Below are 26,635 nucleotides of genomic sequence, written 5' to 3' on the forward strand. Positions count from 1 at the left end.
CAGGGTTAAGAACCATTGCATCTTAAGAATAATATATTTCAAGCCTGGGCAACATAGTGAGACCTCGTCTTTACTAAAAATAAAAATTTAGTTGGGTGTAGTTGCCTGCACCCATAATCCTAGCTACCCGAGAAGCTGAGGTGGGAGGATCCAAGAGTCCCAGGCTGCAATGAGCCGTGTTCGTGCCGCTGTACTCCAGCCTGGGTGACAGAGTAAGACCTTGTCTTAAAAAATAATAATAATATATTTCAGCTGTAACTTTTTATACCTTAGAAGTGAATTAATTTTTAGTCAGATTACTTTCTATTGGCATGCCTTTCTTTTTATGCTGCTTTTATACCCTTTAAGACATTAAGCAAGATTCCAGGCACAAAATATGTTCTTACTACATTCTGATTGAAGTGAATTCATAAAAAAAAAAAGGCAATTTCTTAAATGTAGTCTTAATCCTGTTATTTGGCTGTTTATCCAAATCAGTTGTAAATGTGTGAATATTGTATATAACAAACTACATGAATATTGTCTGTAGTATTTGCATTATTTTTCATATATATACATTTAAGCTTTTGCCCTGACCCCCCCCCAAAAAAACAAAAACTGTGCTAATTATAATTTTAGAGGGCCAATGCTGAAGGTCCTAAAAAGTCCCCCCAAAACTGTCAGCTATAGAGAATAAAGCCCATTTAGATGAGGACTTCCAAAGAAAGGAAATAGGGACAGTCAATCAAGAGTACTGCTGAGATCAATGATGTTAAGAATTTTAGACTTGGAACAAGCTCAAGGATGAGTGTATTGGAGAGAACAAGATGCAAAATACTACTTAAATTATAGGCAGGAATGATGAAAAAGGATGTAGTCAAAAGTAGATGGAGGTTGGGTGTGGTGACTCATATCTGTAATCCTAGAACTTTAGGAGGTCAAGGTGGGAGGGATGCTTGAGGTCAGGAATTCAAGACTAGCCTAGGCAACATAGTGAGACCCCATCTCTCAGACTGCATATATATGTGTGTGTGTATATATATATATATATATATATGCATATCTCCTGCAGACAGATAAAGCAGGGAAATGGAACTGAGAAAGGAAGGGAAAGAATCACAGATTTGCTGGACTAAAATATATCTTGAGAGAATTCAAGACAAGATTATAAACTAGTCCAGATCATTTCCTACTTTTTTATTTAAGCCTGTGGAGCATGGTTTAAAATTACAGGACAGGCGTGGTATCTCACACCTATAATTCCAACACTTTGGAAGGCTGAGGCATGAGGATCTCTTGAGCCTAAGAGTTCCAGAAAAGCCTGGGCAACATGATGAAACCCCATCTCTACTTGTGGTGGCATGCGCCAGTAGTCCCAGCTACTCAGGGTCTGAGATGGGAGGATTGCTTGAGCCCAGGAGGTTAAGGCTACAGTGAGCCATGATCATGCCACTGCACTCCAGCCTAGACAACACAGCGAGACTCTCTCTCAAAAAAAAAAAATAAAATTACAGCAGTAAGTTCTAAAAAAAAAAAAAAAAAAGATAAAAATGTATATCAAAAAATAATTAAATAGAAAAGTGAACACCTGAAAATTCCACTGCTAAGGGTCATTAAGCTGGAAAATATGACAACATGATAATTTTTGGGCATATTTGAAAAGGGTTCCCAAACATCACAAACTCAAGTTGCAGTTTGCTGCAGTAACAGTAGCGTGATGATCACTCTCATGAGAGTGGCTCCTGTGTCATGAAAGACCCCAGAGAAGAATGATACCTTGAAAGGCTCCAGTGAAATCTATTAAGGATACTGAAAGAATGGAATTTGATTTGTGCATCCTCTTTTCATTATTCCATAGTTCCCCATAAATTGAGAAGAGAATCCAGTGAGACTAGTAAAATATTTCAATACCTCTTTAATAACACTCTGAATTTGTATAATAGTAAGACTCATTACTGTGGACGTAAGATGTGCAATGGTTCTTTATTCTCTCCACCATCATTAAGGCAGGGGCAGAAGTAGGGATAAAGTTTCTCCATGAAAGTGTTACTGAAGGTGTAAATGTGAGTCATGGTTTTAGCATTGTAGAAGGACACTTGTCCTCCTTCATAATCCAGGTATATGCCCACCTTCTCAAGGTTGTTAGTCAGTGTCAGACTGCAGGAAGGCAAATCCAGAGCCTTTAGATCAGTTCGGTTCCTTAGTCTTAAAAGCCAGAATCCTTGCTCAGGAGTTAGAGGACAGCTGCCCTTCCGAATGATGGATTCTCTGACAACTCCAACTGTCCATTTTGTCTTCTTTGCTACTTCTACTTCCCAGTACCACTTTCCAGAGGTAAAGCCTTTTGAGCCCAGCACAGCCACACTTGAGTCAAACCTCTCTGGATCATCAGGCATTACCTTCTTAATGTCACCATGCCAGACGCTGGTTTGGCTTTTGGAGAGCACCAGATTTGGGTGAGCTGTTTTACGGTCCAGAGTTAATGGAGATAGGCCTAGTAAGAAAATAAAAGAAAGCAGAGCATGGGAGAAAAGGGGGTAAACACAAATTCCCACAGCAAAAGTATTTCATATTCAATAGTACTTTATCTCCCCATACACAGACTCTTAGACAGGCAAGCAATTACTTATATGCTTTTTTTTTTTTTTTTTTTTGAGGCAGACACTGTTGCCCAGGCTGGAATGCAGTGGTGCGATCTCGGCTCACTGCAACCTCCGCTTCCTGGGTTCAAGCAATTCTCATGCCTCAGCCCCCTAGGTAGCTGGGATCACAGGTGTGCACCACCACACCTGGCTAATCTTTGTAATTTTTTAGTAGAGACAGGGTTTCGCCATGTTGGCCAAACTGGCCTCGAACTCCTGGCCCCAAGCAACCCACCTGCCTAGGCCTCCCAAAGTGCTGAGATTACAGGCATGAGCCACCATGCCTGGCCACTTACGTGCTTTTTATTGTTTGGGTATCCATGTTACTATATTCTAGACATTTTTATATTTAGGGTAAAAATCAGGGTTTACTCGGAAGTAATTTATGCTCTATTAAAGGAAACAATACAAATAATATAAACCTGTACTAAAAAATATAAGAAAATACAAATGCTAAAGGGATAAAAATTAGGTAAGGATGTTCTAGGAAAGCTTTCTGAGGAAGGTAAGTATTGAGTTGTATATATATGAGATGTATTTAGGATGTTTTGAATAAACAGAAAGAAATGGATTAAAAACAGTCCCCTGTGTGGAAGAGAACACAAGAGCTTGCCTGTTAGACACAGGCAAGACTGAACTAATTGGTACAGAGTTTAGAGGACAATAGTGAGAGGTTTATTTTGGTTTAACAGATGAGATTTTTGAGATCTAGAGTGGTTTATATCATTGCTACTCATAACGTGGTCCACATACCATATGGTTAACAGTCTGGGACAAAGATAGTATATAGAAATTAAGAGTAAACTTTTAGAAACTTTCATAGCAAATTGACAGTAATTTTATGTCAGTTGAATCTAATAATTACAAAATTGGGCTTGTACTTTGTAATCTTTGCTTTTTTTAATTTTACTTTTTCAAGTAATTTATATTGTATTCTACAAAAGTATCAGTCCATGACAGATTGAGATTTTTTTAATTGGTCCTTCATCACGGATAATTTTACAAGCATTGGTTTAGACAATTCAAAGGGCAGCAGTATAAAAAAGAATATCTAAACTAAATGGAGGTTGAAAGCTGACCAGCAAGAGGATGACACAAATTCCAGATGTGAGATCATTGGACATTGACACGAAATTTGATAAAGGAGACATAATAGCTATGTATGTTCACACAATGGACACAGATATATATATATGCATGCAGTTGTTGTTATTGGATTTATTTATCCTTGAAAGCAAAATCAATCTAGTTTCTCTCTCTCTTTTTTTTTTTTTTTTTTTTTTTTTTTGAGATAGAGTCTTGCTCTGTCCCCCAGACTGGAGTGCAGTGACAGAACTTCGGCTCACTGCAACCTCCGCCTCCTGGGTTCAAGCAATTCTCCTGCTTCAGCCTCCCGAGTAGCTAGGATTACAGGCATGCACCACCACGCTCAGCTGATTTTTTTTTGTAATTTTAGTAGAGACAGGATTTCATCATGTTGGCCAGGCTAGTCATGAACTCTAGCCTAACTCTATCTTCTCAGAAAAGCCTGAGTCTTTTCCATCATCCCAGGGACTTCTCTTTCCAAAAAGATGCTTTGAAGAATTAAGACTCTTGAATTTTTCCATATAGGCTAAATCCCTATCCCCTTACATATCCCCATTCACTTTGGGTTGTTAATCTTTCTAATGTGAGGACTGGGTTTTCTTTGGAGGTACCATAAAGACTTTTTAGCAACCTTTTGGAATCCCAGTCTGCTGTCTTTGCTAAGCCTCTGACACATCTCTAGCTAGTTCAGCATGCATTGGCCCTGAAGATTCCTATGAGTCAGTTTTTTGTCCTCTCTTTCCTTCTCATGCCATATTCATATAATGAAAAGTTCTGTCAGCTCCACCTTCAAAATATATCTTGTGCCCAAACACTTCTGACTACTTCCAGAAATATCACTGGCCTGGAAATACTGCAATAGCTTTTCACTCTTCTGCTTCCTCTCTTGCCCATCTGCACCCTATTCTACACATATCATGAATGAGATCATGCCATTTCCCTGCTCAGCATGCTCTTACGTTTACCATCACATCTGAGATAAAATCCAGAGTCCTTACAGAGGAAAAAAGAGCCACATGATTTACCTACCTCTCTACTTCATCTCCCACTACACCCTCCCTCATTTACTTTGATTCATCCACCCTTGCCTTTTGGCAGTTCCTTGAACATAATGAAGATCATTCCTACTTCAGGGTCCTTATAGTTTCTTCCCTTGTCCTAGAATACTTTTTCCCCATATGGTTCACTCCACGTTATTTGGGCATTTGTTCATGCAAATATTTTAAACTGAATAATTCCCTAAGCTAGAATAGGCAAACTACAACCAACAGGCTGCCTACTTTGTAAGTAAAGTTTTACTGGAGCACAGTTATGACCATTCATTTATATGTTGTCTGTAGCTTCTTTTTCACTAAAGAGCAGAGTTAAGTAGCTGCAACAAAGACCATACACCTGCAAGGCCTAAAATATTTACTCTTCAAACATTTACAGAAAAAGTGCCAGCTCCTGCTCTAAAGCAACAGCCTAATTTATAAGGCTGGCAGAAAAGGAGAATATATGGATCTACAAAATAAGCAAAGACTTATAAAAAGTATGGAATATATTTTACAAAGGTCTGACCACAGTTAACATAGAAAAACGATTTCCCACTCTGTATAGAGGGAGAGTATATGGATAAATAATTCATTATTAGTAAATAGTCATATATTAAATAAATCTCATTTGGTTTTCTTGACGTAAAATTATACCAAAAATTTAAAAATCAGTTTGCACTTTAAAAGATTGCTAGAAGTGAAGTTTGGCTTTACAGAGCAAAGTATACAGGAAGAAAAACTCTGTGTCATACCAAGGCAGCTACAATTTGCTGAGCAGAGTAACACAGAGGAGGGAACTTCATAGAAACTTTCAAACATCTACAGAGGGATTCTCTCAAGGCTGTCACTGAGTACTAATCTGCACATGCATGCAGTGAAACTCATCAAGGCCAGAGAAAGAACCTCCAGAAATCAGTAGACTGAGCAATTTCTGGAGCTCACACAAGGCTGGGAATAATTTTCAATCTTGCCAACCAGAATAGAAAAATGTCATAATATGTCAACATCAGGTAGGGTAATCAGAAGGGTATGTTACTTTAGAAAATGGGCTAAGTTAGCCCTAGATTAAAGGCTGTTCTTGAGCCACTCTAACTAGAATTTAAGCCTCAAAAGGAACAAAATGATTTCATACAATGTTAACTGCATGCCAGAATTAAATTCAATAGAACTGAAAGAACAACAAAATCCAGCAAATATAAAATTCACCAATATGAATTCATCAGTACGAACAATATGAAATTCATCATATTTGGCATCCAGTAAAAAATTACCAACCAGAAGAGATAAATCTCCAGGGCAGCAAAATTAATGTAAATTAACATTAATACGCTACCCTCAGGGAGAGGCAGCATAACTACCCACTCCTTAAGCGTGGGCTGTGCACAGTGACTGCCTTCCAAAGTATACAAGTATAGAAGGAGGAAAAAAGAGTACAGTGGAGAAACCTGACAGACACTTCCTCAGCCAGGTGATTAAAGTCAACATCAATAGTCATAAATCATGTTCACGGTATGAACACTTAATGTGATGTGATGACAATGGCACTTTAACGCTACTGTCTTCCTCTCCAAACTCATAACCCCAATTTTATGAGGAAAACATCAAACAAATTGCAATAATGCAGCATTCTTACAAAATATATGACCAGTACTCCTCAAAACTGTCTGAGTCGTAAAAAATAAGGCAAGTCTGAGAAACTGTCACAGCCAAGGGGCACCTAAAGAAAATGACAACTTAGTGCAATGTGGCATCTTAGATGGGAACCTAAAACAGAAAAATGACATTAGGTAAAAAATAAGAAAATCTAAAGGAACTGTGGATTTCAGTTAATAATGTATCAATTTTGGTACATTCGTTGTTTAAAATGTTAAATCTAAGATGTTAATAATAGGGAAAACTGAGAATGGTGCATATAAAAAACTCAATACTATCTTCTCAGTTTTTCTGTAAAATTAAAAAATCTAAAATTGTCCTAAAAAATAAAGCCCATTAAAAAGAAAAAGATTACTAGTCAGACAAAGCAGCAGGAAAATATGACTCTCAGGAGAACAATCAAACAATAAAATCAGGCCCAGAAATGACAATGATGATAGAATTAGCAGACAAGGACATTAAAATGGATAAATGTCTTCCATTTTTTCAAGAATGTAGAGGAAGGCATGAACATGGTGAGAAGAGATAAGAAAGATATAATAAGACCCAAATGAAACTTCTAGAAATGAAATGTATATAAAATGAAAATATCTTGAACAATATTAACAGAAGATTAGACCATGCAGAAGAAAAGATGAGAACTTGAATAACAATAGAAACCATTTAAAATAAAGTGTGAGGCGAAAAAAGGCTAAAAAAAATGCCGAATATCAATGACGTGAGGCAACTTGACAATATCAAGTTGTCTAAAATAGGTAAAATTAGACTCCAAGAAGGAGAGGAGAAAAGGGATTGGTAAAAAACTATTTGAAGTCATACCAGGTGATATTATTCCAAATTTGATGAAAATTACAAACCTTTAGATCCAAGAAGCTCAATGAAGCACAAGCAGAATAAATACAAAGAAAATCACACCAAGACCCCGTATAATCAAATTAATGGAAGCAAGTGACAAAAAGCAAGTCTTAAAATTAGGCAAAGAGGGCCGGGTGCAGTGGTTCACGCCTGTAATCCCAGCACTTTGGGAGGCCGAGGCAGGCAAATCACCAGGTCAGGAGATCGAGACCATCCTGGCTAACATGGTGAAACCCCATCTCTACTAAAAATGCAAAAAAATTAGCCAGGTGTGGTGGCGGGCACCTGTAGTCCCAGCTATTCAGGAGGCTGAGGCAGGAGAATGGCGTGAACCCGGGAGGCAGAGCTTGCAGTGAGCTGAGATCGCACCACCCTCCAGCCTGTGTGACAGAGCGAGACTACATCTCAAAAAAAAAAAACAAGCCATAGAGTGAGAGAAAATATTTAAGAAACATATATCTGATAAAGGATTTGTATCCTTTACAACTTAATAATAAAACAATTTAACAAAAATATAAAGACTGAACACAACCAAAAAAATATATGAATGGCAAGGAAGCACATGAAAGGATGCTCACAGGATTGCTCATTAGGGATTTGCAGCCGGGCACCACGGCTCATGCCTGTAATTCCAACACTTCAGGAGGCTGAGGTGGATGGATCACTTGAGGCCAGGAGTTCAAGATCAGGCTGGCCAACATGGCAAAACCTCGTCTCTACTAAGAATACAAAAATTAGCTAGGCATGGCAGTGCACGCCTATAATTCCAGCTGCTTGGGAGTCTGAGGCACAAGAATCACTTGAGCCTCGGAGGCAGAGACTGCAGTGAGCTGAGATGCACCACTGTACTCTAGCCTGGGCATCAGAGTGAGACTCTGTCCCACTCTCCCATCAAAAAAAGAGATAGGCAAATTAAAACCACAATAAGATACTACTATACATTCAATAAAATGGTTTAAATTAAAAAGATTGACAATATCAAGTTTTGGAAAGGATATAGAGAAACTGAGATTTTCACTAATTGCAGGATGGATAAAACTACCATGGACTATCCCATGTCCATCAATTGGTAAATGAGTAAAGTGAATAATCATGATTATTGATACATGGAACAACATAAGTGCTCAAAAAGTATTATGCGGCCTGGCACCGTGGCTCATGCCTGTAATCCCAGCACTTTGGGAGGCTGAGGTGGGCAGATCACGAGATCAGGAGATCGAGACCATCCTGGCTAACACAGTGAAACCCCGTCTCTACTGAAAATACAAAAAAATTAGCCAGGCATGGTGACGGGCGCCTGTAATCCCAGCTACTCGGGGGGCTGAGGCAGGAGAATGGCGTGAACCCTGGAGGCAGAGCTTGCAGTGAGCAGAGATGGCGCCACTGCACTCCAGCCTGGGCAGCAGAGTGAGACTCCGTCTCAAAAAAAAAAAAAAAAAAAAAAAAATTATGCTAAGTGGAAAAAAAAAGACACAAAACACTACATAATGTATGCTATCACTTAGACAAAAATTTAGAAAAGACATTTAAAGTGAAATAAAACATGTCAGTGAATGTTAGAGGCTGAGAGTAGAAGGAAGAGATTGATTGCAAAGGGGCATGTAGGAACTTTTTGGAGTGATAAAAATCTTCTATATTTCGATTATGGAGATGTTTACCTAAGTGTATATATACATCAGAGCTCATCAAATTGTGCCCTTAAAATTGGATAATTTTACTTTAACTATATCTCAGTATAGTTGATTTTTCTTCAATGTCAATTACCTGGAAAAATTTGTGATTTTTCATTAAATCAGGGATATATTTGTGATTTCTCATTGAATCACTAACCGTAAACAATAATAATAATGATGAGTATGAATTCTATAAACACTCTTTAGAATTTTATTTCTGTAAAGATTTTTATTTAGGACTTTATTTGATGTTCTCGAAATGCCATGTGTGTTATTTTGTCTTGCTCAGTCCTTTGGTATCTGCAGGAACACAAAAACTTAGTGTCCTTCTTAGGTATGTTTATTTAAATTATTGGTTTTCTTCTGAAGCATCGAAGATCTAAACAATCTTCTAGAATGTTCTACGCTGTAAACCTCAAGCACAAAAGAAACTAAAGACCCAGTGTACATAAAAAGAGTATGTTCAGAAACCTTCTCCTTCAGAGAAGCCCCTGGGATTCATATAGCTGATTTAGCAAAACAAGATAAAATTTTGGCTGTTGCCACTTTTCATAAAACAGTCAAAATCATATGCTAAGAAGTAATTCTGATATCAAACTCGTATCTATTTACGAGCACAAAGTCATAAATTCTTAGGTCATGGCACTAGAAAAAATTCAGTCGTACCAACTAGCCTCCTTTTGGCCAAACTGTACCCCTTCCCTATCCCAGACTGTAAAAACCTAATTAGGGCCACAGAAGAGGTCCCACAGATTAAACATAGATTAGGAGCCTCAAGAACCAATAGTTACTACCCACTGATACCTGGGCAGAGAGTGTCCTGCATTTCCCTCCATACCATGTACTGGATAGGACCTTTGTACTGGCCCAGGTTCAGCTTTCTGGAAATAAGCCCTCTGGTTGCCAGCACCCTCATTCCTTGCTCCAAGCTGCAGGGGACATAAATCATTTATCCTTAGACATCCTCCAGAGACTCAAGGAATGATATTAATAGTACCATAGGGAAACACTTACCTATCTAAGAGAGTTGTGATGTCCTAGAAGAAAGGAGAAAGAGAGACATGAGATGCCTGTTCATCAACTCTCAAAATTTCTTTGGTGATACCAGCCACCACCAGAATTTGTGCAGATGGTCCCCAACTCATCTCTACCAACTTCTTTCATCTTTCATACACTTTTTCTAATCTTCATCCCTGATCCTAACCCAAGTTAAACTGATCTTTTGCTCTTTCTAGAGTTCCCTTCTACAGGGAGCGAGACAGAAGCCAATAAGACAATACTTAAGGTTAAGCTATATTTACCTATACTTTCAAATAGTCTCCGAAGAAAAACACAGCAGGTATCCCAGTCCCAAGGCCACTTTTCCTTACTCTAGCTAATTAAACTTCTAAGTGCTGAGATGGTAACCAATGCTTCTTTAGAGGTGAAGCTTAAGGAAGCAAAGGTTAGAAAACAGCTTTTCAGACAGGTCAACTTACGATTGCTAAGAGCCAAAGATACAACTCAGGCTGCAACATTTTTATTTTTGAGAAATAAAGCATCAAGCTGTTTATGGAAAAATATTAAACCATTACTATATACTATGATTAATGGAATTTAAAAATTGTATTTCCTAAGAGGATGAAAGTAAAGCTTTCTGCTGTGCATATAGCTGAAGCAGCCTCCTTCTCTTCTTCCAGCGAATCTTAAAAGCACTATAGCAGTTTTGTTTTGTTTTGTTTTCCCTGAATGTGAAAAGCCACTTCTGCATTCTTTCCAAATCTCTTCCCCCCTCTAGGTAGGAAGGTACCCATAATCATACTGGTGTGGATTCTCACTTTGAGAAAGTCGAAGGAGTTCTGTTGTTCCATCTTTGCCTGAATGCTCACCAACATATCCTTGGCTAAGAGACATTGCTCCTGAAGCTGGCTCAGATTCAGCTCCATCTCCTCGTTCAAGGCTTTCCCCTCTTCCCGGAGCTCAGTTAAAATGTCCTTTTCTTTGCTGTGCAGGAACTGATGCAGCTTTAAAAACTCCATGGACACATGTTGCTGCAGATGTAGCTTGTTTTCCTGGAAACCTCCATGATTATCACCATGGTTACTGCAGAGACTAGTGCTTGGGGATGGGGGCTCACACCACCAACACTCACACACTTGGGAAATACCATCACAGAAAAATGCATACAAATGGCTACTGAATATCAAATTCAACCATACTAAAATGAGTCCTTTGGGAGACTTACTCCTTTTCCAACTAATTTAATAGTTCAGAATGAAATAGTCAAAAGTGACCTCTAGTTTCCTATTGCAGTACTGAGATGGTAACCAATATCATATTAAATAAGACTGTGGAGTTAATCAAACATTCTAGAATGAATGATAATACCCTCCTAGATTGGTAAACCAAAAGCTGCCAAGTGGTACTGTTAGACTGGGGGTATTGGGAGGCTGGAAGAACTGTCCTTAACTAGAAATCAGAACTGGGGGAATGCCACTGCTACACTTGCAGCTTTTTCCTTGGGTGACCTCAACATCCTCACAGGGAAACCATTTGACATCCTGGCTTCTCAGTTCCTCATTCTCCTCATTTCTAGTGATTTCCACATTTATTGATACATTCCTGTAGTCTCACCTAGGATTTTATCACCCCCAGCAATTGCATCATCTCCAAAATAACTTTTTATGCACCAGGCTCACTCACATACTCCTATTGCAACAATGATTGGATCTCATTGAAACCTCCTATTCACCAATCCCTCCATTTCTATTCAGGAACTTCTACCTTCATGTCCTCTCTTATCTAGCTTGGATCCCATGGTCCATAATTGTTATTGCACCTTTAAGATAGTCTTGGCTGGGCACAGTGGCTTATACCTATAATTACAACACTTATGGAGGCCAAGCTGGGAGGATTGCTTAGAACAGGAGTTCAAGACTGGGCAACATGGTGAGACCCAGTCTCTCCAAAAATAAAATAATTATCCAGGTGTGGCAAACTAGTCCCAGATACTCAGGAGGCTGAGGTAGGAAGATCTCTTAAGCCCAGGAGTTTGAGGTTACAGTGAGCCCATATCCACCTCTTCAGTATCATCTTGCTTAGCATATTCCATCCTTATTGGCCTTTTCTCTGTTTAACATAGCGGCTAACTTTCCATCTCAGGACTTTTCCATATGCTCTTTTCTATTCCTAGAACATTCTTCTCCAGGCCACCTCCTTCATATCCCCACTCACCCACTTCACTTGAGTAAGTTATTTATCCTTCAATTCTCAATTTTTAAGAGGCGACTTCTTCAGAGAACACCCCTCCCCCAGTCTAGATTATGTTCTCCATTTATTTGCTATCATCATACCCTATACTTTCATTTATAGTACTTATCACAGTTGTTATTTTATTATTACTGGTGAGATTATTTAATTAACAGCTGTCTCCCATCCCCAACATCTAGTATTATGCCTGACCCACTCAATAAATATTTGTTAAATGAATGAATGAATGCTCACACTAATAGGAACTTTTACAACAGGAACAAGATTTTCTGAAGACATCATTACTTCCATATATCCTTATTCTTTCCCTGAGTCTACATATTTTTTCTTCCAGATGCCAAATACCTGAGAAGGCTCTTCTCCATAGAATAATGAGTAAAGAAACAGAACTTCCAATTTAGCACCCCCAACCCCAACCTAGGGGCTGATTTGCCAAATCTCTAGCCATTAATGTTGTCCTAGAGTGCCTATGAAGTTGAAAGTGCAGACAATAGCTTTATTTAGTTTGGAAGAAGCTAAGAAAGATCAAATCAACTGGGAAAAGCCTACAACCTTAGAGACCTAGTCCAGAGGTGTCTGGTTATAAACTCAAAGGAAATAAAGGTATTTCTTTGGACATAGCAATCTTTAGTGATTGATTTTTTTTTCTGATAAATTCCTTTTTTTTTTTTTTGCCATAGATAAAGCCAAAGGCCAGACACATTTCAACCCCACGACAGTCACCTGGTGACTGAACCATCAAAAAGATCAGCATATTAGTGGAAAGGTTTATCTGCTCTGTTGATCAGCTATTAGGAACCTACTCCACCACCATATTCCTTTCCACCCTACAGACTCAGTTTTCCAATTCTATAGCCTAGGTACCATTTAGTGTGTTGATAATATATGTTAGGCACCTTTGTACCCATAGCTGAAGTTACATGGAGGGTGTGTTCCAATTCTATCTCATAACCCCTCTTTCTTGCTCCTCACCTTGTGAGCAGCAATAGCTTCCTTCTGCATGTTCCTCAGGCACTGAAGCTCCTTCAGAGTTGTCTCCAGTTGACTCTGTTGGATGGCAAGCTCCTCCTGGGAATACCAAATAGAATTAACCCAGACTAACTCGGGAGATGAAGGACTGTAAAGGACATCTTCCCCAAAGCCCCAGTGTGCAAGAAAAAAGCAAGCTCTTGCTGCAAAAATCTTCCCCTTCCCCTGTATCATAGTTCTTGTCTTGTTCAAGAATTGTGAAAAAGAAAAAAAAAAAAAGGCCGGGTGCGGCAGCTCACATCTGTAATCTCAGCACTTTGGGAGACTGAGATGGGAGGATCACTTGGGCCTAGGAGTTTGAAACCAGCCTGGGCAACATAGTGAGACCCCATCTCAAAAAAAAAAAAAAAAAGAGTCATGGAGAAAATTGCAGCTTAAAACTTAGTTTTTCTCTCTTAGCAGCTAGCTACAGGGGTTTGAAGAAGGGAACAGAACTCTACACATTTTCCACTCTAGTTATATACTGTTCTCAGCATCTGTAATTTTACTTGTGTTGTTCTCACTTGGAACACTTATTTCTTCCTTCTGCCCTTCCAAATCCAAATGATTTCCCAGTTCAAGTCCTTTCCCTTTCTTTCACTATATGTACCCTATTTCATCTTTCTCTAATAGTCTCAGAAATTCTAAACTCTTAAGAATTACAAATGTGACAAAATTTAACTTTTTTTTTTTTTTTTTTTTTTTTTTGAGACAGAGTCTTGCTCTGTCACCCAGCACCCAGGTTGGAGTGCAGTGGCGCGATCTCAGCTCACTGCAAGCTCCGCCTCCCGGGTTCATGCCATTCTCCTGCCTCAGCCTCTCCGAGTAGCTGGGACTACAGGTGCCCGCCACCACGCCCGGCTAATTTTTTGTATTTTTTTTTTTTAGTAGAGACGGGGTTTCACCGTGGGCTCGATCTCCTGACCTTGTGATCCGCCCGCCTCGGCCTCCAAAAGTGCTGGGATTACAAGCGTGAGCCACCGCGCCCGGCCCAAAATTTAACTTTTAACAGTAGACTATCTTATATTGCTTCTGTTGTTTTCTTCATTTTAAACTTAACCAAATTTTGAATTTTTTATAACAAGAGCAATATATATATCCATATTCTATACAGTGTTTAGCAGAGTGCTACCATGGCAGAGTTTAGGTACAGATTTGACTGAGGGAGTAAGCCAGGGCTCCTCCACTGTTCCTTTCCTATAAGCAGCAACTCTAGAAAAAGAACTTTGGCAGATACATTGTACTTTCTGAGCAGTCTGGGCTTTCTAATCAGCATTTGAATAAAGGGATGGGGTTGGAAGAAAGAAGAAGCCCTATAAAATATTTTTCCTAGTTTTTCTAAGGGATTGTTCAAGGCCCAGAGTTCACCCACCGTGAAGAAACGGACAGCATCAGAGATTTGCAGGAACTCCTTAGACTGCCCCACAGACAACCGAGCATCCTTGCATTGAAAGCAGATCAGTTTCCCATCTGGTTTACTGAACAGTTTCAGGTTCTCTCCATGCTCTGGGCACTGTGGATGGCCCTTGAGTAGGGGTAACTTCTTAATCTTCTCTACCAACTTGTCCAGTACAAGGTTGAATGTACAGTTGCTATACTGACATAGCATCTTACACTCAGGACAGAATGTTTCCTTTGTTTGCAGCCTCCAAAAGTCTTGGATACAGGCTTGACAGAAGTTGTGGCCACAGCTTAGCATCAGTGGGTCACGGAACCAGTCATTGCACAGTGGGCAGTGTAGCTCCATAGTAATATCTTGTATCACCACTTTAGAGGGTAGGTGGGTGATTGAATCATTCATTTCAACATAGTTGCCTGGATCGATGTTGGAGGAGGGGTTGGAGGATACCTTTAGAAAAGAACAGCTAAAATGAGTTTATCTTTCTTGTTGCCCATTTTAACACTCCAGGATGATGGCTTCATTCCTAGAGATGAAAATTGGTACAACTAAAGTAAAAGCACATAATCTCTCCTTTGAAAGTGAACTAGTAACTTGAGTGTTTTCTGACATTATAGCATATGATGCTATTTAAACCTTAATAAAGAATCAAGGCAGAGGAAGAAACAGTACTAAATCAAAGAAATGTACTTTGTTGTACATCTCTCTCTTTACCCACTTTCCCCAGGTGTCTGTTGAAAGTTTCATTTTCAACTTCTGCTCTACTCGTTATTACATTTATTTTATTTTTGTTTTCTAGAAATTATGTACAAAGAATTGGAAAATCAATCAGATTCCTCAGTCAGTAGTATTCTATCGTCAACTATCCAGGGTCCCCTCCACTCCTTTTTAAAAAACACATTTCAGGCCAGGCACAGTGGCTCATGCCTGTAATCCCAGCACTTTGGGAGGCCAAGGTGTGCAAATCACCTGAGGTCAGGAGTTCAAGACCAGCCTGGCCAATGTGGTGAAACCCCATCTCTACTAAAAATACAAAAATCAGCTGGGTGTGGTGGCGAGCACCTGTAATCCCAGCTACTCAGGAGGCTGAGGCAGGAGAATCGCTTGAACCCGGGAGGGAGAGGTTGCAGTGAGCTGAGATCGTGCCATTGTACTCCAGCCTGGGCAACAGAGCGAGACTCCATCTAAAAAAAAGAAAAAAAAAAAAAAAGTCAGGTGTGGTGCATGCATCTGTAATCCCAGCTATTTGGGAGACTGAGGTGGGAGAATCATGTAAGCCCGGGAGGTCGAGGCTGCAGTGGGCCTTGATTGTGCCACTGCACTGTAGCCTGGGCAACAGAGCAAGGCTCTGTCTCAAAAAAAAAAAAGGCAAAAGAAAAGAAGCAAAACAGAGAATAGAAAAACAATAGAGAAAAATTAATGAAATATGCAATTCTTTGGAGGGAAAATCCACAAAATTTAGAAACCATTAAGTAGACTGATGAAGAAAAAAAGAGAGAAGATTTAAATTACTAAAATCAGAAATCAAAGTGGGTAAATTAGTACAGATCTTATAGAAATAAAAAAGGATTATAAGAAACTATGAACAATGGTATGCCAACAAATGAACAACCCAGAAGAAATGGAAAATTTCCAGAAACATACCAACTACCAAAACTGACTCAAGAAGAAATAGAAAATCTGAACAGACCTATAACAAGTAAAGAGAGTAGATCAGTAATCAAAATCCTCCCAACAAAGAAAAGCCCAGGACCAGACGGTTTCACTGGTAATCCTGCCCACTGTTGAAAGAATTAATATCAATCCTTCTCAAACTCTTCCAAAAAAACAGGAGGGAACACTTCCTAATTCATTCTGTGAGGCCAGCTTGTCTTGGTCCTAAAGACAGATAAAGACATCACACAAAACAAACTATTTTTAGTTTTCCTTTTGCAAAAGAGTGAAAATACAACTCACATAATGGAAGAAAATATTTGCAAATCCTATACCAGATAAAGTCTATTATCCAGAATAATGAACTCTTACAACTCAATAGCAAAAAATAAACAACCCGATTTTTAAAATGGACAAAGGACTTGAATAGACAATTATCCAAAGAAGATAAACAAATGACCAACAAGCACATGGAAAGATACTTAGTATTACTAGTCGTTAGGAAAATTCAAATCGAAGCCACGAGGAAATACCACTTCACACTCCCTAGTATTGCTATAATTTTTTAATGGAAAATAATAAGTATTGGTGATACAGAGAAATGGACTCTTGTACATTGTTAACTGAGAATATAAATTGGTGCAACCACTGTGGAAATCAGTTTGGCAGTTCCTCAAAAACTTAAACAAAAAATTACCATAAGACAGACCTACCAATTCCACTTCTAGGAATATACCCAAAAGAACTGAAAACAGATATTCAAACAAAAACTTGTACATAAATGTAAATAGCAGCACTATTCACAATGGGCACAGGTGGAAGCAGTCCAAATGCACATTAACTAATGAATGGAAAAGTGTGCCATATTCATACAATGGAAGATTATTCAGTCAGAAAAGGTAATAAAGTACTCATACATGCTACAACATGGATGAACCAAAAAAAACATTATGCTAAGTGAAAAAACCCAGACACAAAAGGTCACAGACACAATAGGCAAGTCTATAGAGACAGCAGATTATTGGTTGCCAGGGCTGGAGAGGAGGAGATATGGGGAGTGACTGCTCATATCACTGGAAGTGACTAGGCATTGGGGTTTCCTTTTGAGAGGACAAAAATGTTTTGAAACTAGATAGAGGTGATTATTATACACCATTGTGAATGCACTAAATGCCACTGAATTGTACATTTTAAAATATTAATTTATGTTGTATGAATTTTACCTCAATTTTTGAAAAAATGGAAGCTATAGGCCGAGCATGATGGCTCATGCCTGTAATCCCAGCACTTTGGGAGGCCAAGGCAGGCGGATCGCTTGAGCCCAGGAATTTGAGACCAGCCTGAGCAACATGGTGAAACCCTGCCTCTACCAAAAAAAAAAAAAAGCTGGGCGTGGTGGTGCGTGCCTGTAATCCCAGCTACTCAGGAGGCTGAGGCTGGAGAATCGCTTGAACCTGGGCTGTTGAGGCTGCAGTGAGCCTAGATCATGCCACTGCACTCTAGCTTGGGTGACAAAGTAAGACCCTGTCTCAAAAAATTAATAATAATAAATTGAAGCCATTTGATTCCAGAGCAAGAATTTTTTTTTTTTTTAAGACAAAGTCTCACTCTGTCGCCCAGGCTGGAGTGTAATGGCATGATCTTGGCTCACTGCAGCCTCTGCCTCCCAGGTTCAAGCGAGTCTTCTGTCTCAGCCTCCCGAGTAGCTGGGATTACAGGCATGTGCCACGATGCCTGGCTAATTTTTAGTAGAGACGGGGTTTCACCATGTTGGCCAGGCTGGTCTTGAACTCCTGACCTCAAGTGATTCCCCAGCCTTGGCCTCCCAAATGCTGGGACTACAGGCATGGGCCACCACACCCAGCCCAGAGCCAGAATTTTTATACTGAATAATATCATTCTTTGCAGAATGCTATATAATGCCTTCCAGGGTGGGCTGCTATTCAATGAACAGCCACCAGAAGTGGCTTCAATCTCAGTGCCTAAAGGTCTAATGGTGTAAATAAACATTCAGTGATGGCAGCTTTGTTTCTATGCCCATACTTCCTGGGGCATAGAAATGAATAACATAGAGGCTCTGCCCATTAGCTGCTCATATCTGGACCTCCACTACATTTATGGGACCAGGACAAAGTGCAACTAGAAGTCCCTGGCTTCTATTTTTCAACTCGCATATCATCTTCCTCTGAAGGATAAAAAACTTAAATATAGACAGAAGATGGTATTCTGAGGCAAAATCCCTGAGTTTGTCCAGAGGTTACTCTCCTATTCTTGAGAGGCAAACTGGAGACCAGAGGAGTACGAACTTGCTCTGACACTGAAGTCATTGGTGGAATCAGGGAATTCAAACAACTCTATCCTGAAGGCCAGAGCTATTTCCATCTGCTATACGTCCACTTGAGAACTGGAGTATCCAGAACTGCTCTGTTCCTCATTCTAACCTTGCGCATTCCCAGTTAGAAGTTTATATTTACCTCTCGTTATGGGCTTAGTTTCTCTTATATTCAGATTTATTCTAGCCAGGGGAACATGGCTAAACATTCTTTGCCTCATGATCAAATTCCATTCTCATTAATAACTATTTATATTGCCCTCATTCCATATCTAGATTCTCACTTTCGTTGTCAAAATGCTTTTGCTTGAGTCTCTAGCCGTTTGCTCTATAGTTTCTCACATAGCCTGTGTTTCCTGTTGCTGATGCCTGGCCTCCCCAAACCTGGGTCTTGCCTGTCTGGACCTATATGGCCATCTTCTCTTTGAATGTTGCCTTTCAACCATTCTCTGTAGCCTCTTTTTCTGAGACTCCTGTCAGACAGACATTGAAGCTTCTCACTCCAGTCTTTATTTCTATTAATTTCTTTTTCATATATTCTAACTCCATAACTTTCTGTGCTTTGCTTTGGACATTTTCTACCATTGTTGTTTTATAGATGCTATTTATTTTTTATTTCTCTAAACATCTTTGAATGAGGTGAGTTCTTCCTGAATCAGCTATTTGCAAGAGACTTGTATGAGGATGGAGGCAGGGTTATATTTGAGGCTGTTTTCTTTATAAAACAATGTTTGCATGGGTTCTTTTTTCCCCATGATCAACACTGCAGGGTTGTTTGCAATGAAGAGTCTCTCTCCTCCATTCTACCTCAGCAACAGACTGCTTTCTGAAAATATGGCATATTTGTCCTTGTTCGACTTCACCTTTCCTGTATCTCAAATCTGTGTAACAAATGGGTGCAGGAAAGCTCCAGCTTAAGCTTGCTTCCCTGTTCTCTTTGTTCTGTACCAGGGCTTATGGGTCACGGCCAACAGGATGGGGTACTTTCTTTGGAAAAGTACCACCTCCCTTCATGTACGGTCCACATCCCTAGGCATCCTCTGTCACATTCCTGCTTGACTTTCACTATATTTGGCAGTCCTTCCTCATAGATTGTAGTTCAAGCTATTTGATGTCTCTAGTTTCATTGCAAATTTTTTGTCTGTTTTTCATTCTCCTTGTGGTTTTTGACTTAAAGAAGGATGAGTTTCTAAGAGAAGGGGGAAAATCAGTTTTTAATTCACCATTTAAAAACTAACAAATTGCTTTTGACACTTTATTTAACGTTTCTATATATTTAAAGGAAGATGTGGAGGGGGAGGTGTGCGCACGTGCGCTCACACGCTGGGGATGGGCAGAATATTTCAAATGTCCTCAATATATGAACTTGACTAGATTGGGAAATGGACTTTCAGCATTTATCAGTGTGGATACCTTTACTGAAAGATAAGTTAAATTTACCTCCAGCCCACAGGAATGGGAATGCAAAGTCAATATTTAGCAGTGTTATAGAAAATACTATGTACTATTCTTTGCACACTTGAATTTTAAACTAAGATTGATCCCTAATACCTGCTAGATATCTTAATCACAGTAGCTGTACTTCCATAGTACATGCTAAACATCAGGCCTACACACACCATGTGGCGTCCACTCCCTCTCCTAGGCCACAGATGGGCTTCAAACTCATTTCATAGGCTGTCCAGCAATCCAAGACGTGACCTAATACAAAAAGATGATCCGGCAAACCAGAACTTCTCATGAATTTGAATTTTTAAACAAAAGGAGAATCCAGAAGTCGAAAGTAAAAACAAAAGTTTAAAGACCGCCGTGAGGTAGTGCTTAGGACTTGAAAGAGGAAACAGAATAAAGGAGATTAATTTTCAACAGAAATCAGAAGAAATGCAGAGATGCAGGGTGGAGAGAGTCAGTTGGTAGAGATGAGAATTAGAGAGAGAAATAAATGTGGAGAATGGCTGTATTACGTTAACCACAGCACTGTCCTTTGGTTCTTCCTGGATTTCTGTGCCTAGCAGGATGCCTTGCTCAACAAATGTTTATCCTCAAAGTAAGTGAAGTTACCTCTTCACTTAAGGTAACTTGCCTGAATTTCTGCTCTTGTAATGGACCCTCTACCATAGCATTCTGTTGAAATTTTTTCTTAGGGTGCTGAGGTAGAGTTTGCCAAACACTCTTTAATGACACTGTCAATCTCTATCTTCCTTGACTTATTTAACATTTCCTTTGGCCCTTGTAATACAATACTGTCCTAGTTCTTCTGCCTCTGACCACTTTCTTCTTACCGAGCCATTCATTCCCATATCTTTACATACAGTCTGTAAATAAAGATAACTCCCAAATCTCTTGAGCCCACAGCCGGGTCCTTGAAAATCAACCTGACTGAAATGGAACTCATATTTCTCCCTAAATCAGTTCCATCTCTTGACTTCCCTATTTGTATTTATTGTACCAACAATCTCCCAGTTTTGAAATCTGAGTTATCTTTAGATATTTTATTCAATTATTTCTTCCCTATCATCTAATCAGTTGCAAGGTCTAATTATTAATAATTGCCAACCCTCCTCTGTCTCCAAAATCTTCTGGTGTTTTTCATAGCCTACCAAAATAAGTTTTTTAGTTTTTTTTAAAAGGGCCTCAGAATTTAGAATTCTCCATAACATGTTGAAAAGTCATATTTCTAGTCTTGTTCCCCATGGTTTTATTGTACAATGAAAATTTTTAATTCACCATCCTTTTCCATATTAATAATTTACTAAAGGTTACATTAACTGGCCAGGCACGGGGGCTCATGCCTGTAATCTCAGCACTTTGGGAGGCCGAGACGGGCAGATCACGAGATCAGGAGATCGAGACTATCCTGGCTAACACGGTGAAACCCCATCTCTACTAAAAATACAAAAAGTTAGCCAGGCGTGGTGCAGGCGCCTGTAGTCCCAGCTACTCGGGAGGCAGAGGCAGGGGCAGGAGAAAGGCGTGAACCCAGGAGGCGGAGCTCGCCACTGCACTCCAGCCTGGGGGGTAGAGCGCGACTCCATCTCAAAAAAAAAAAAAAAAGTACATTAACTATAAGATAATACAAAGCTTTAAAAAGAAGATGACTTCATTCTTTGTACTAGGCTGAATGGGCAGTTCTGTGGAGGGAAGAGAAAAATGTCTTCTTTATTTTCCACCCCCTCAATATGTGCTTAGAAAACCAAATCTAGGGCAGGGTATGATGGCTCATACCTATAATCCTACCACTTTGGGAGGCTGAGTCAGGAAGATTGCTTGAGGCCAGGAGTTGGAGACCAACCTGGGAAACATAGTGAGATCCTGTCTCTATTTTTATAAATTAAAAAGAAGACCAAACCCAGAAAAATATGCCTATCAGGGAATACTCAAGTTAAAAAAAAAAAGACTGCATTTTAAGCCAGTCAGAGCTGTCTCAAAAACTTTAAAAAGAGATACATTCTGAATAAGATAAAACTTGTAGAAGAATCTGGCCACTTGAAGGTAATCTAGGAGAAGGAATACATACCAGAGTCAGTTTGTAATCCTAGTGAATGTACTGTCTTTTGAAGGTGGATATCACTCAGGAATTTTATTCAATGTGTTTTTAAAGTATATTTAAAGTATATAGTGGTTAGCAAGATGGGGCAAAGAGGAATGGGAAGTGACTGATAATGGGTATGGAATTTCTTTTGGGGGTAATGAAAACGTTCTGGAATTAGATAGTGGTGATAATTGTACAACTTTGTGAATATGCTAAAAACCACTGAATTGTAAACTTCAAAAGGGTGAATTGTATGATATGAAAATATATTTAATGTTATTAATTGTTGATATTATATAATTGATTGGTTTTATATGGTTAATTCATCTTGCTAGCTGAGGGTTTGCCAATTCCCCTGACTTTCAATAATATATCCTTTTCTGTAAAACAAGGGATTAATTATATTAGCTAATGTTTACTGAGCATTCACTGTGGAAGAGGCTTTACATACATTATTTCATTTAATCTCAGAACAACCCTATGAGATAGGTATTATTACCACATATTTTAAGGAAACTGAAGCTTAGATTGTTTAAAGTATCTTGCCAGAGTCACAATTATTAAGTAGTGGGTCCCAGATTTGAACTATTTATTTGACCCCAAAGCCTATTATCCATTGAATCAGCAGAGAGCCTATCAATATGTTTTGTGGAATTGAATTTATTAAATGGATCAAATTTGTGAGGCAAAATATCTGCAATAACTTCCTACTGCTCTAGAGGGAGACATAGAATTGGAAACCAAAGGAGATTCTAAAATTTCTGGACCTGGAAATCTTTTAGGAAAAACATCTACTGCCAGAAGTCTAACCTTAAGGCAGAGAGAGAGAAACTCAAGTCAGGAATTGATATTCATCCTTATAAAGCCCTGGCTGGCAGGAATCACTTTATAAGAAAGCACATCAGCAGGGTGCAGTGGCCCAGGCCTGTAATCTTAGCCTCACTTTGGGAGGCCAAGGCAGGAGGATTACCTGAGGTCAGGAGTTCGAGACAAGCCTGGGTAACATGGTGAACCCCCATCTCTACTAAAAAAAAAATACAAAAATTAGCCAGGCGTGGTGGTGCACCCCTGTAGTCCCAGCTATTTGGGAGGCTGAGGCATGAGAATCACTTGAACCCTGGAAGTGGAGGTTGCAGTGAGCTGAGATGGTGCCACTGCCCTCCAGCCTGGGCAACAGACCCTGTCTTAAAAAAAAAAAGAAAGAAAATATGTCTCTTCCTCCTCCGGTTCACTGTGCACATTCTCAAAGAGCAGAGAAAAGGCAAAGATTAGAGCTATGAAGTCCTTGGAAGCTTGCATAAGAAATCCTTAATTTTTACCAGAGATTTTTTTTTTCCTGAGAAGTTTTGTGTTGTAAATTTTTGAAATCACGGTTAAGATATCTAAGGAGAGTTCATTTGTTGCTTTTCAACCTTTATTCCTTCAAAGTAATTTTTAAACTTTGATGGGCAGGTTTTATGAAGAATTAACTTTGAGGGCAGAAAAATATAATTCATCCACAGAGACAAACTATATAGCACAGCCAGCTTAAACCTAAGAGCAAGACACACTCCTCCTTCATGAGTCATGCCATTTTCACATAAGAAGGCAAGATTCTGAACTTTCTGACTTCTTGGAGCTTCCCAGAATTGAAAGAAATTTTAAGCCATTTAATTCACTCCTTTCCAACTTCTGCCTGAACACCTGAAGTAATGGGAAGCTCACTATCACACAAACAATTTTTTTACTATTATGGAAAAGTGTCTATTTTCACTGACTTGGCCTTAAAGTAATAAGAATATTGTAGGTATAGGCAACAGTATTTATTTTTCCCCTAGAAATTATAAACAAAATGCCTACAGCCCTGTTTGCTTCAATAGCTAAGGACGGAGATGAGTAACAGCAAACCTAAAGGTCCTATGATAGAGGAAATTAGAAACTGATCTTAATGATTAATATAATGAAATTAAACTTTATAAGAAGTGGAAACTGGTGGAAATGGATGATAACTCGGGATTCAAGGGCCCCTGTGTCAACATTTTTTGTCGATGAATTTTAGTGAGTTTTTCAAGCTTTCATGTAGTAAATAGCATTTTCTTTTTTCTGACAATCAGGAAAACACTAAGTTCAGAAGAACATAACTTCCTTTATTGTAGCTCTGAAGAGGTCTTAAAGGAAGGAATTCAATTAAAAATGTTTACTATCTGAGTATCAACTCTGCCTTAAATATAAAATAATCAAATGTGAAGGTATTATAAGCAAACCAAGTTATACATAATAACTTTTAAATCTAAAAAATAAAATGATTACATTGATAATGAAAGTAAATTTTGTATAGTATATAGTTTAATTTTTCTCAAAATGTTTTGGTGGATTTCATTACTTTCCTACCAGCTTCTCTAGTCTAAATTATCAGTTATTGCAAGTCATGGAAAGAGTATAGTAGCTACCAGCTGTCACAAGTTAAATACTTCCCTTCATGAAATTCCTTTTGTGCTCTCAAATCCATATCCTCTTCTAGGATCCTGTTTTCCACACTATTCCTAGAAGCCCTGCTAAGTAAAAAAAGAGGGTCACTCGCCTCCATGAAGCTTCAGCCCACCAAGGGGCAGAGGCAGGCACTTGAATCAGAGCTCAGCAGGCCCAGGGTGGCTGCAGACCAGGAGTCAGGGACTTGTTAGTTTTCAAGGAATGGGCTCAGAGCATGACGAAAGGAAGAAAAGTTCGGGAACTGAAGAGAAGCGGCAAGGCCAGAGTGAGGTCTGGCAGATTCCGTGACAGTTTGTCAGTTGCTTTGATCATCATTTGCTTAAGAGAAAGAGAAACCCTCATTAGAATACCCTACCTGCCCAACTTTTCTTTTGTAGGAGACGAGGGCAGCTCATTTAGATTCGAGTTGGTAGTCTAATCTTAAGGTTCATAGCTCCCCATTTCTGGACTAAGGATGCTCTGTGAAAGAGGAAACACACGTTAGCAGCAGCCTATATTAAGCCTAACTCATGAAAAATAACCATCTCACCCCTGTTCATGATCCCATCACACCATCAAGACACCAGCTGAGTGGCTTTAATAGAGAGCTAGTTCACCTCTCATATTCCAATGAAGCAGCCCTGACTTTATCTCTGAGACAGTAACCCAGTCCTGGAAAACACCAGGCCCTAAGAAAGCAGGATGAAGAAAGCTTCATTTCATACAGCTTTCTTCAGCAGTTTTAGCTCGCAGAGAGATGTACCAACACTGTGCTCCTGAGTGACTTATAAAGAGCCACCATAGAGCCAAACAGTTTTTCTTACAGTAATTCCTCTAACTCAGTATGATTTCTTGCACGTCTAGCTCCTGCCTAACTGTCCAGACTTAATGACCACAGCTCTTTCCCCGGCGTTTGGGATTGTCCAAATATGTCACGCTTCTGCAGCTTTGTACATGTTGTCCCTTCGGATGGGAGTTTCCCTTCCCCCACGCCCCCCATCATTATCTCTTTACTAAACTCTTCCCTAACCACCCCCTCATCCCCAAACCAAGCTTTACCCACTTCCCTGTCTCTTGTAGAAGATATTTTCCTGGCTCTATACCAGAGGTTACCAACCTCAGCCCTATTGATATTTTGGGCCTGCCAAGTCTTTAAGTTAGAGGGGCTCTCCTGTGAATTTTAGGATATTTAGCAGTGTCCCTGGCGTTTACACACTAGATGCCTGTAGCCACCCCCTCCCTCTCCAGTCATAACAAAAATGTCTCCAGGCATTGCCAAATGTCTCCTGGGGGCAGGGTTTGGAATCACTCCCCAGTTGAGAAACACAGCTTTCCTTCCTTCCTTCCTTCCTTCCTTCCTTCCTTCCTTCCTTCCTCTTTCTTTTTTCTTTCTCTTTCTTTCTCTCTCACTCTTTCTGTTTTCTTTCTCCCTTTCTCCGTTTCTTTCTCTTTCTTCCTTTCTTTTTCTTTTTTCTTTCTCTTTCTTTCTCTCTTGCTCTCTCTTTTTTCTTTCTCCCTTTCTTTCTCTTTCTCTTTCTCTTTCTTTCCTTCTTTTCTTTTCTTTTCTCTTTTCTTTCTGACAGGGTCTCACTATGTTGCCCAGGCTGATCTCAAACTCTTGAGCTCAAGCTGTCCTCCCACCTCAGCCTCCCAAAGTGCTAGGATTACAGGTGTGAGCAACACCACGCCTGGCCTAGTTTTACACATTTCTATAGCACCCTACATCTTTGTACATGTGGCTTTAACAGAGTGTATTCTAATTGTTTGATTGCATGTCTGCCCCTCCACTAAGTTGTGAACAACCACAGGATAGGTAGTACTGTATCTTGCCCACCTTGGCAGTACATGGCATTTGTTGGATCAGAACCTTTGTCAAATAAATGTCTATGAAATGCTGGTGATCACTTAGTCAAAAAAGTAATTTTGTTTCATCTTGATTATTTTTGTTGTTGGCTAAAACATTTGACAATGCTTAGTATAGCTGATTTTACTAAAGCCAGTGCCTGCACATTTTTGAACCTTTAGCCTAGGGGTAAGAGTTCTGGCCTAGAAGATGGAAGCCTTGTCTCTCACCAGAGCACTGAGTAGCCTT

The 26,635-nt window shown here is 39.4% G+C and overlaps 1 protein-coding gene across 5 annotated transcripts; it reads right to left on the bottom strand.

Moving 5' to 3' along the window:
• Window positions 1-1,879: 1,879 nt before the first annotated feature.
• On the bottom strand, window positions 1,880-24,838 carry TRIM69 (tripartite motif containing 69). 5 transcript variants are annotated; one of them, XM_032176288.2, is made up of 7 exons: window positions 24,656-24,838; window positions 14,552-15,028; window positions 13,144-13,239; window positions 10,740-10,973; window positions 9,937-9,959; window positions 9,727-9,851; window positions 1,880-2,473 (listed from the first exon to the last, which is right to left on the bottom strand). In XM_032176288.2, exons 1-7 carry the CDS (start codon window positions 24,659-24,661, stop codon window positions 1,932-1,934), a joined length of 1,503 nt encoding a protein of 500 aa, XP_032032179.1. In that variant the 5' UTR covers window positions 24,662-24,838; the 3' UTR covers window positions 1,880-1,931. The 5 variants fall into 5 exon arrangements, with proteins under 5 accessions (XP_032032179.1, XP_058283538.1, XP_058283539.1 ...); XM_058427555.1 differs by having other exon boundaries at window positions 10,791-10,973; window positions 24,656-24,827; XM_058427556.1 differs by lacking the exon at window positions 10,740-10,973 and having other exon boundaries at window positions 24,656-24,827.
• Window positions 24,839-26,635: the final 1,797 nt, after the last annotated feature.

The sequence above is a fragment of the Hylobates moloch genome, unplaced genomic scaffold (assembly GCF_009828535.3).
Source record: "Hylobates moloch isolate HMO894 unplaced genomic scaffold, HMol_V3 SCAFFOLD_14, whole genome shotgun sequence".
NCBI classification, from domain to species: domain Eukaryota; kingdom Metazoa; phylum Chordata; class Mammalia; order Primates; family Hylobatidae; genus Hylobates; species Hylobates moloch.

Excerpts from the sequence above, each read along its gene's own strand:
- TRIM69 (XM_032176288.2), bottom strand. Across the intron at positions 13,240-14,551 it reads ATGCTGTCCGTTTCTTCACG|GAGGAGCTTGCCATCCAACA; the intron begins GTGGGTGAACTC and ends TGGTATTCCCAG. Across the intron at positions 9,960-10,739 it reads ACTCCTTCGACTTTCTCAAA|GACATCACAACTCTCTTAGA; the intron begins GTGAGAATCCAC and ends CCTTTCTTCTAG.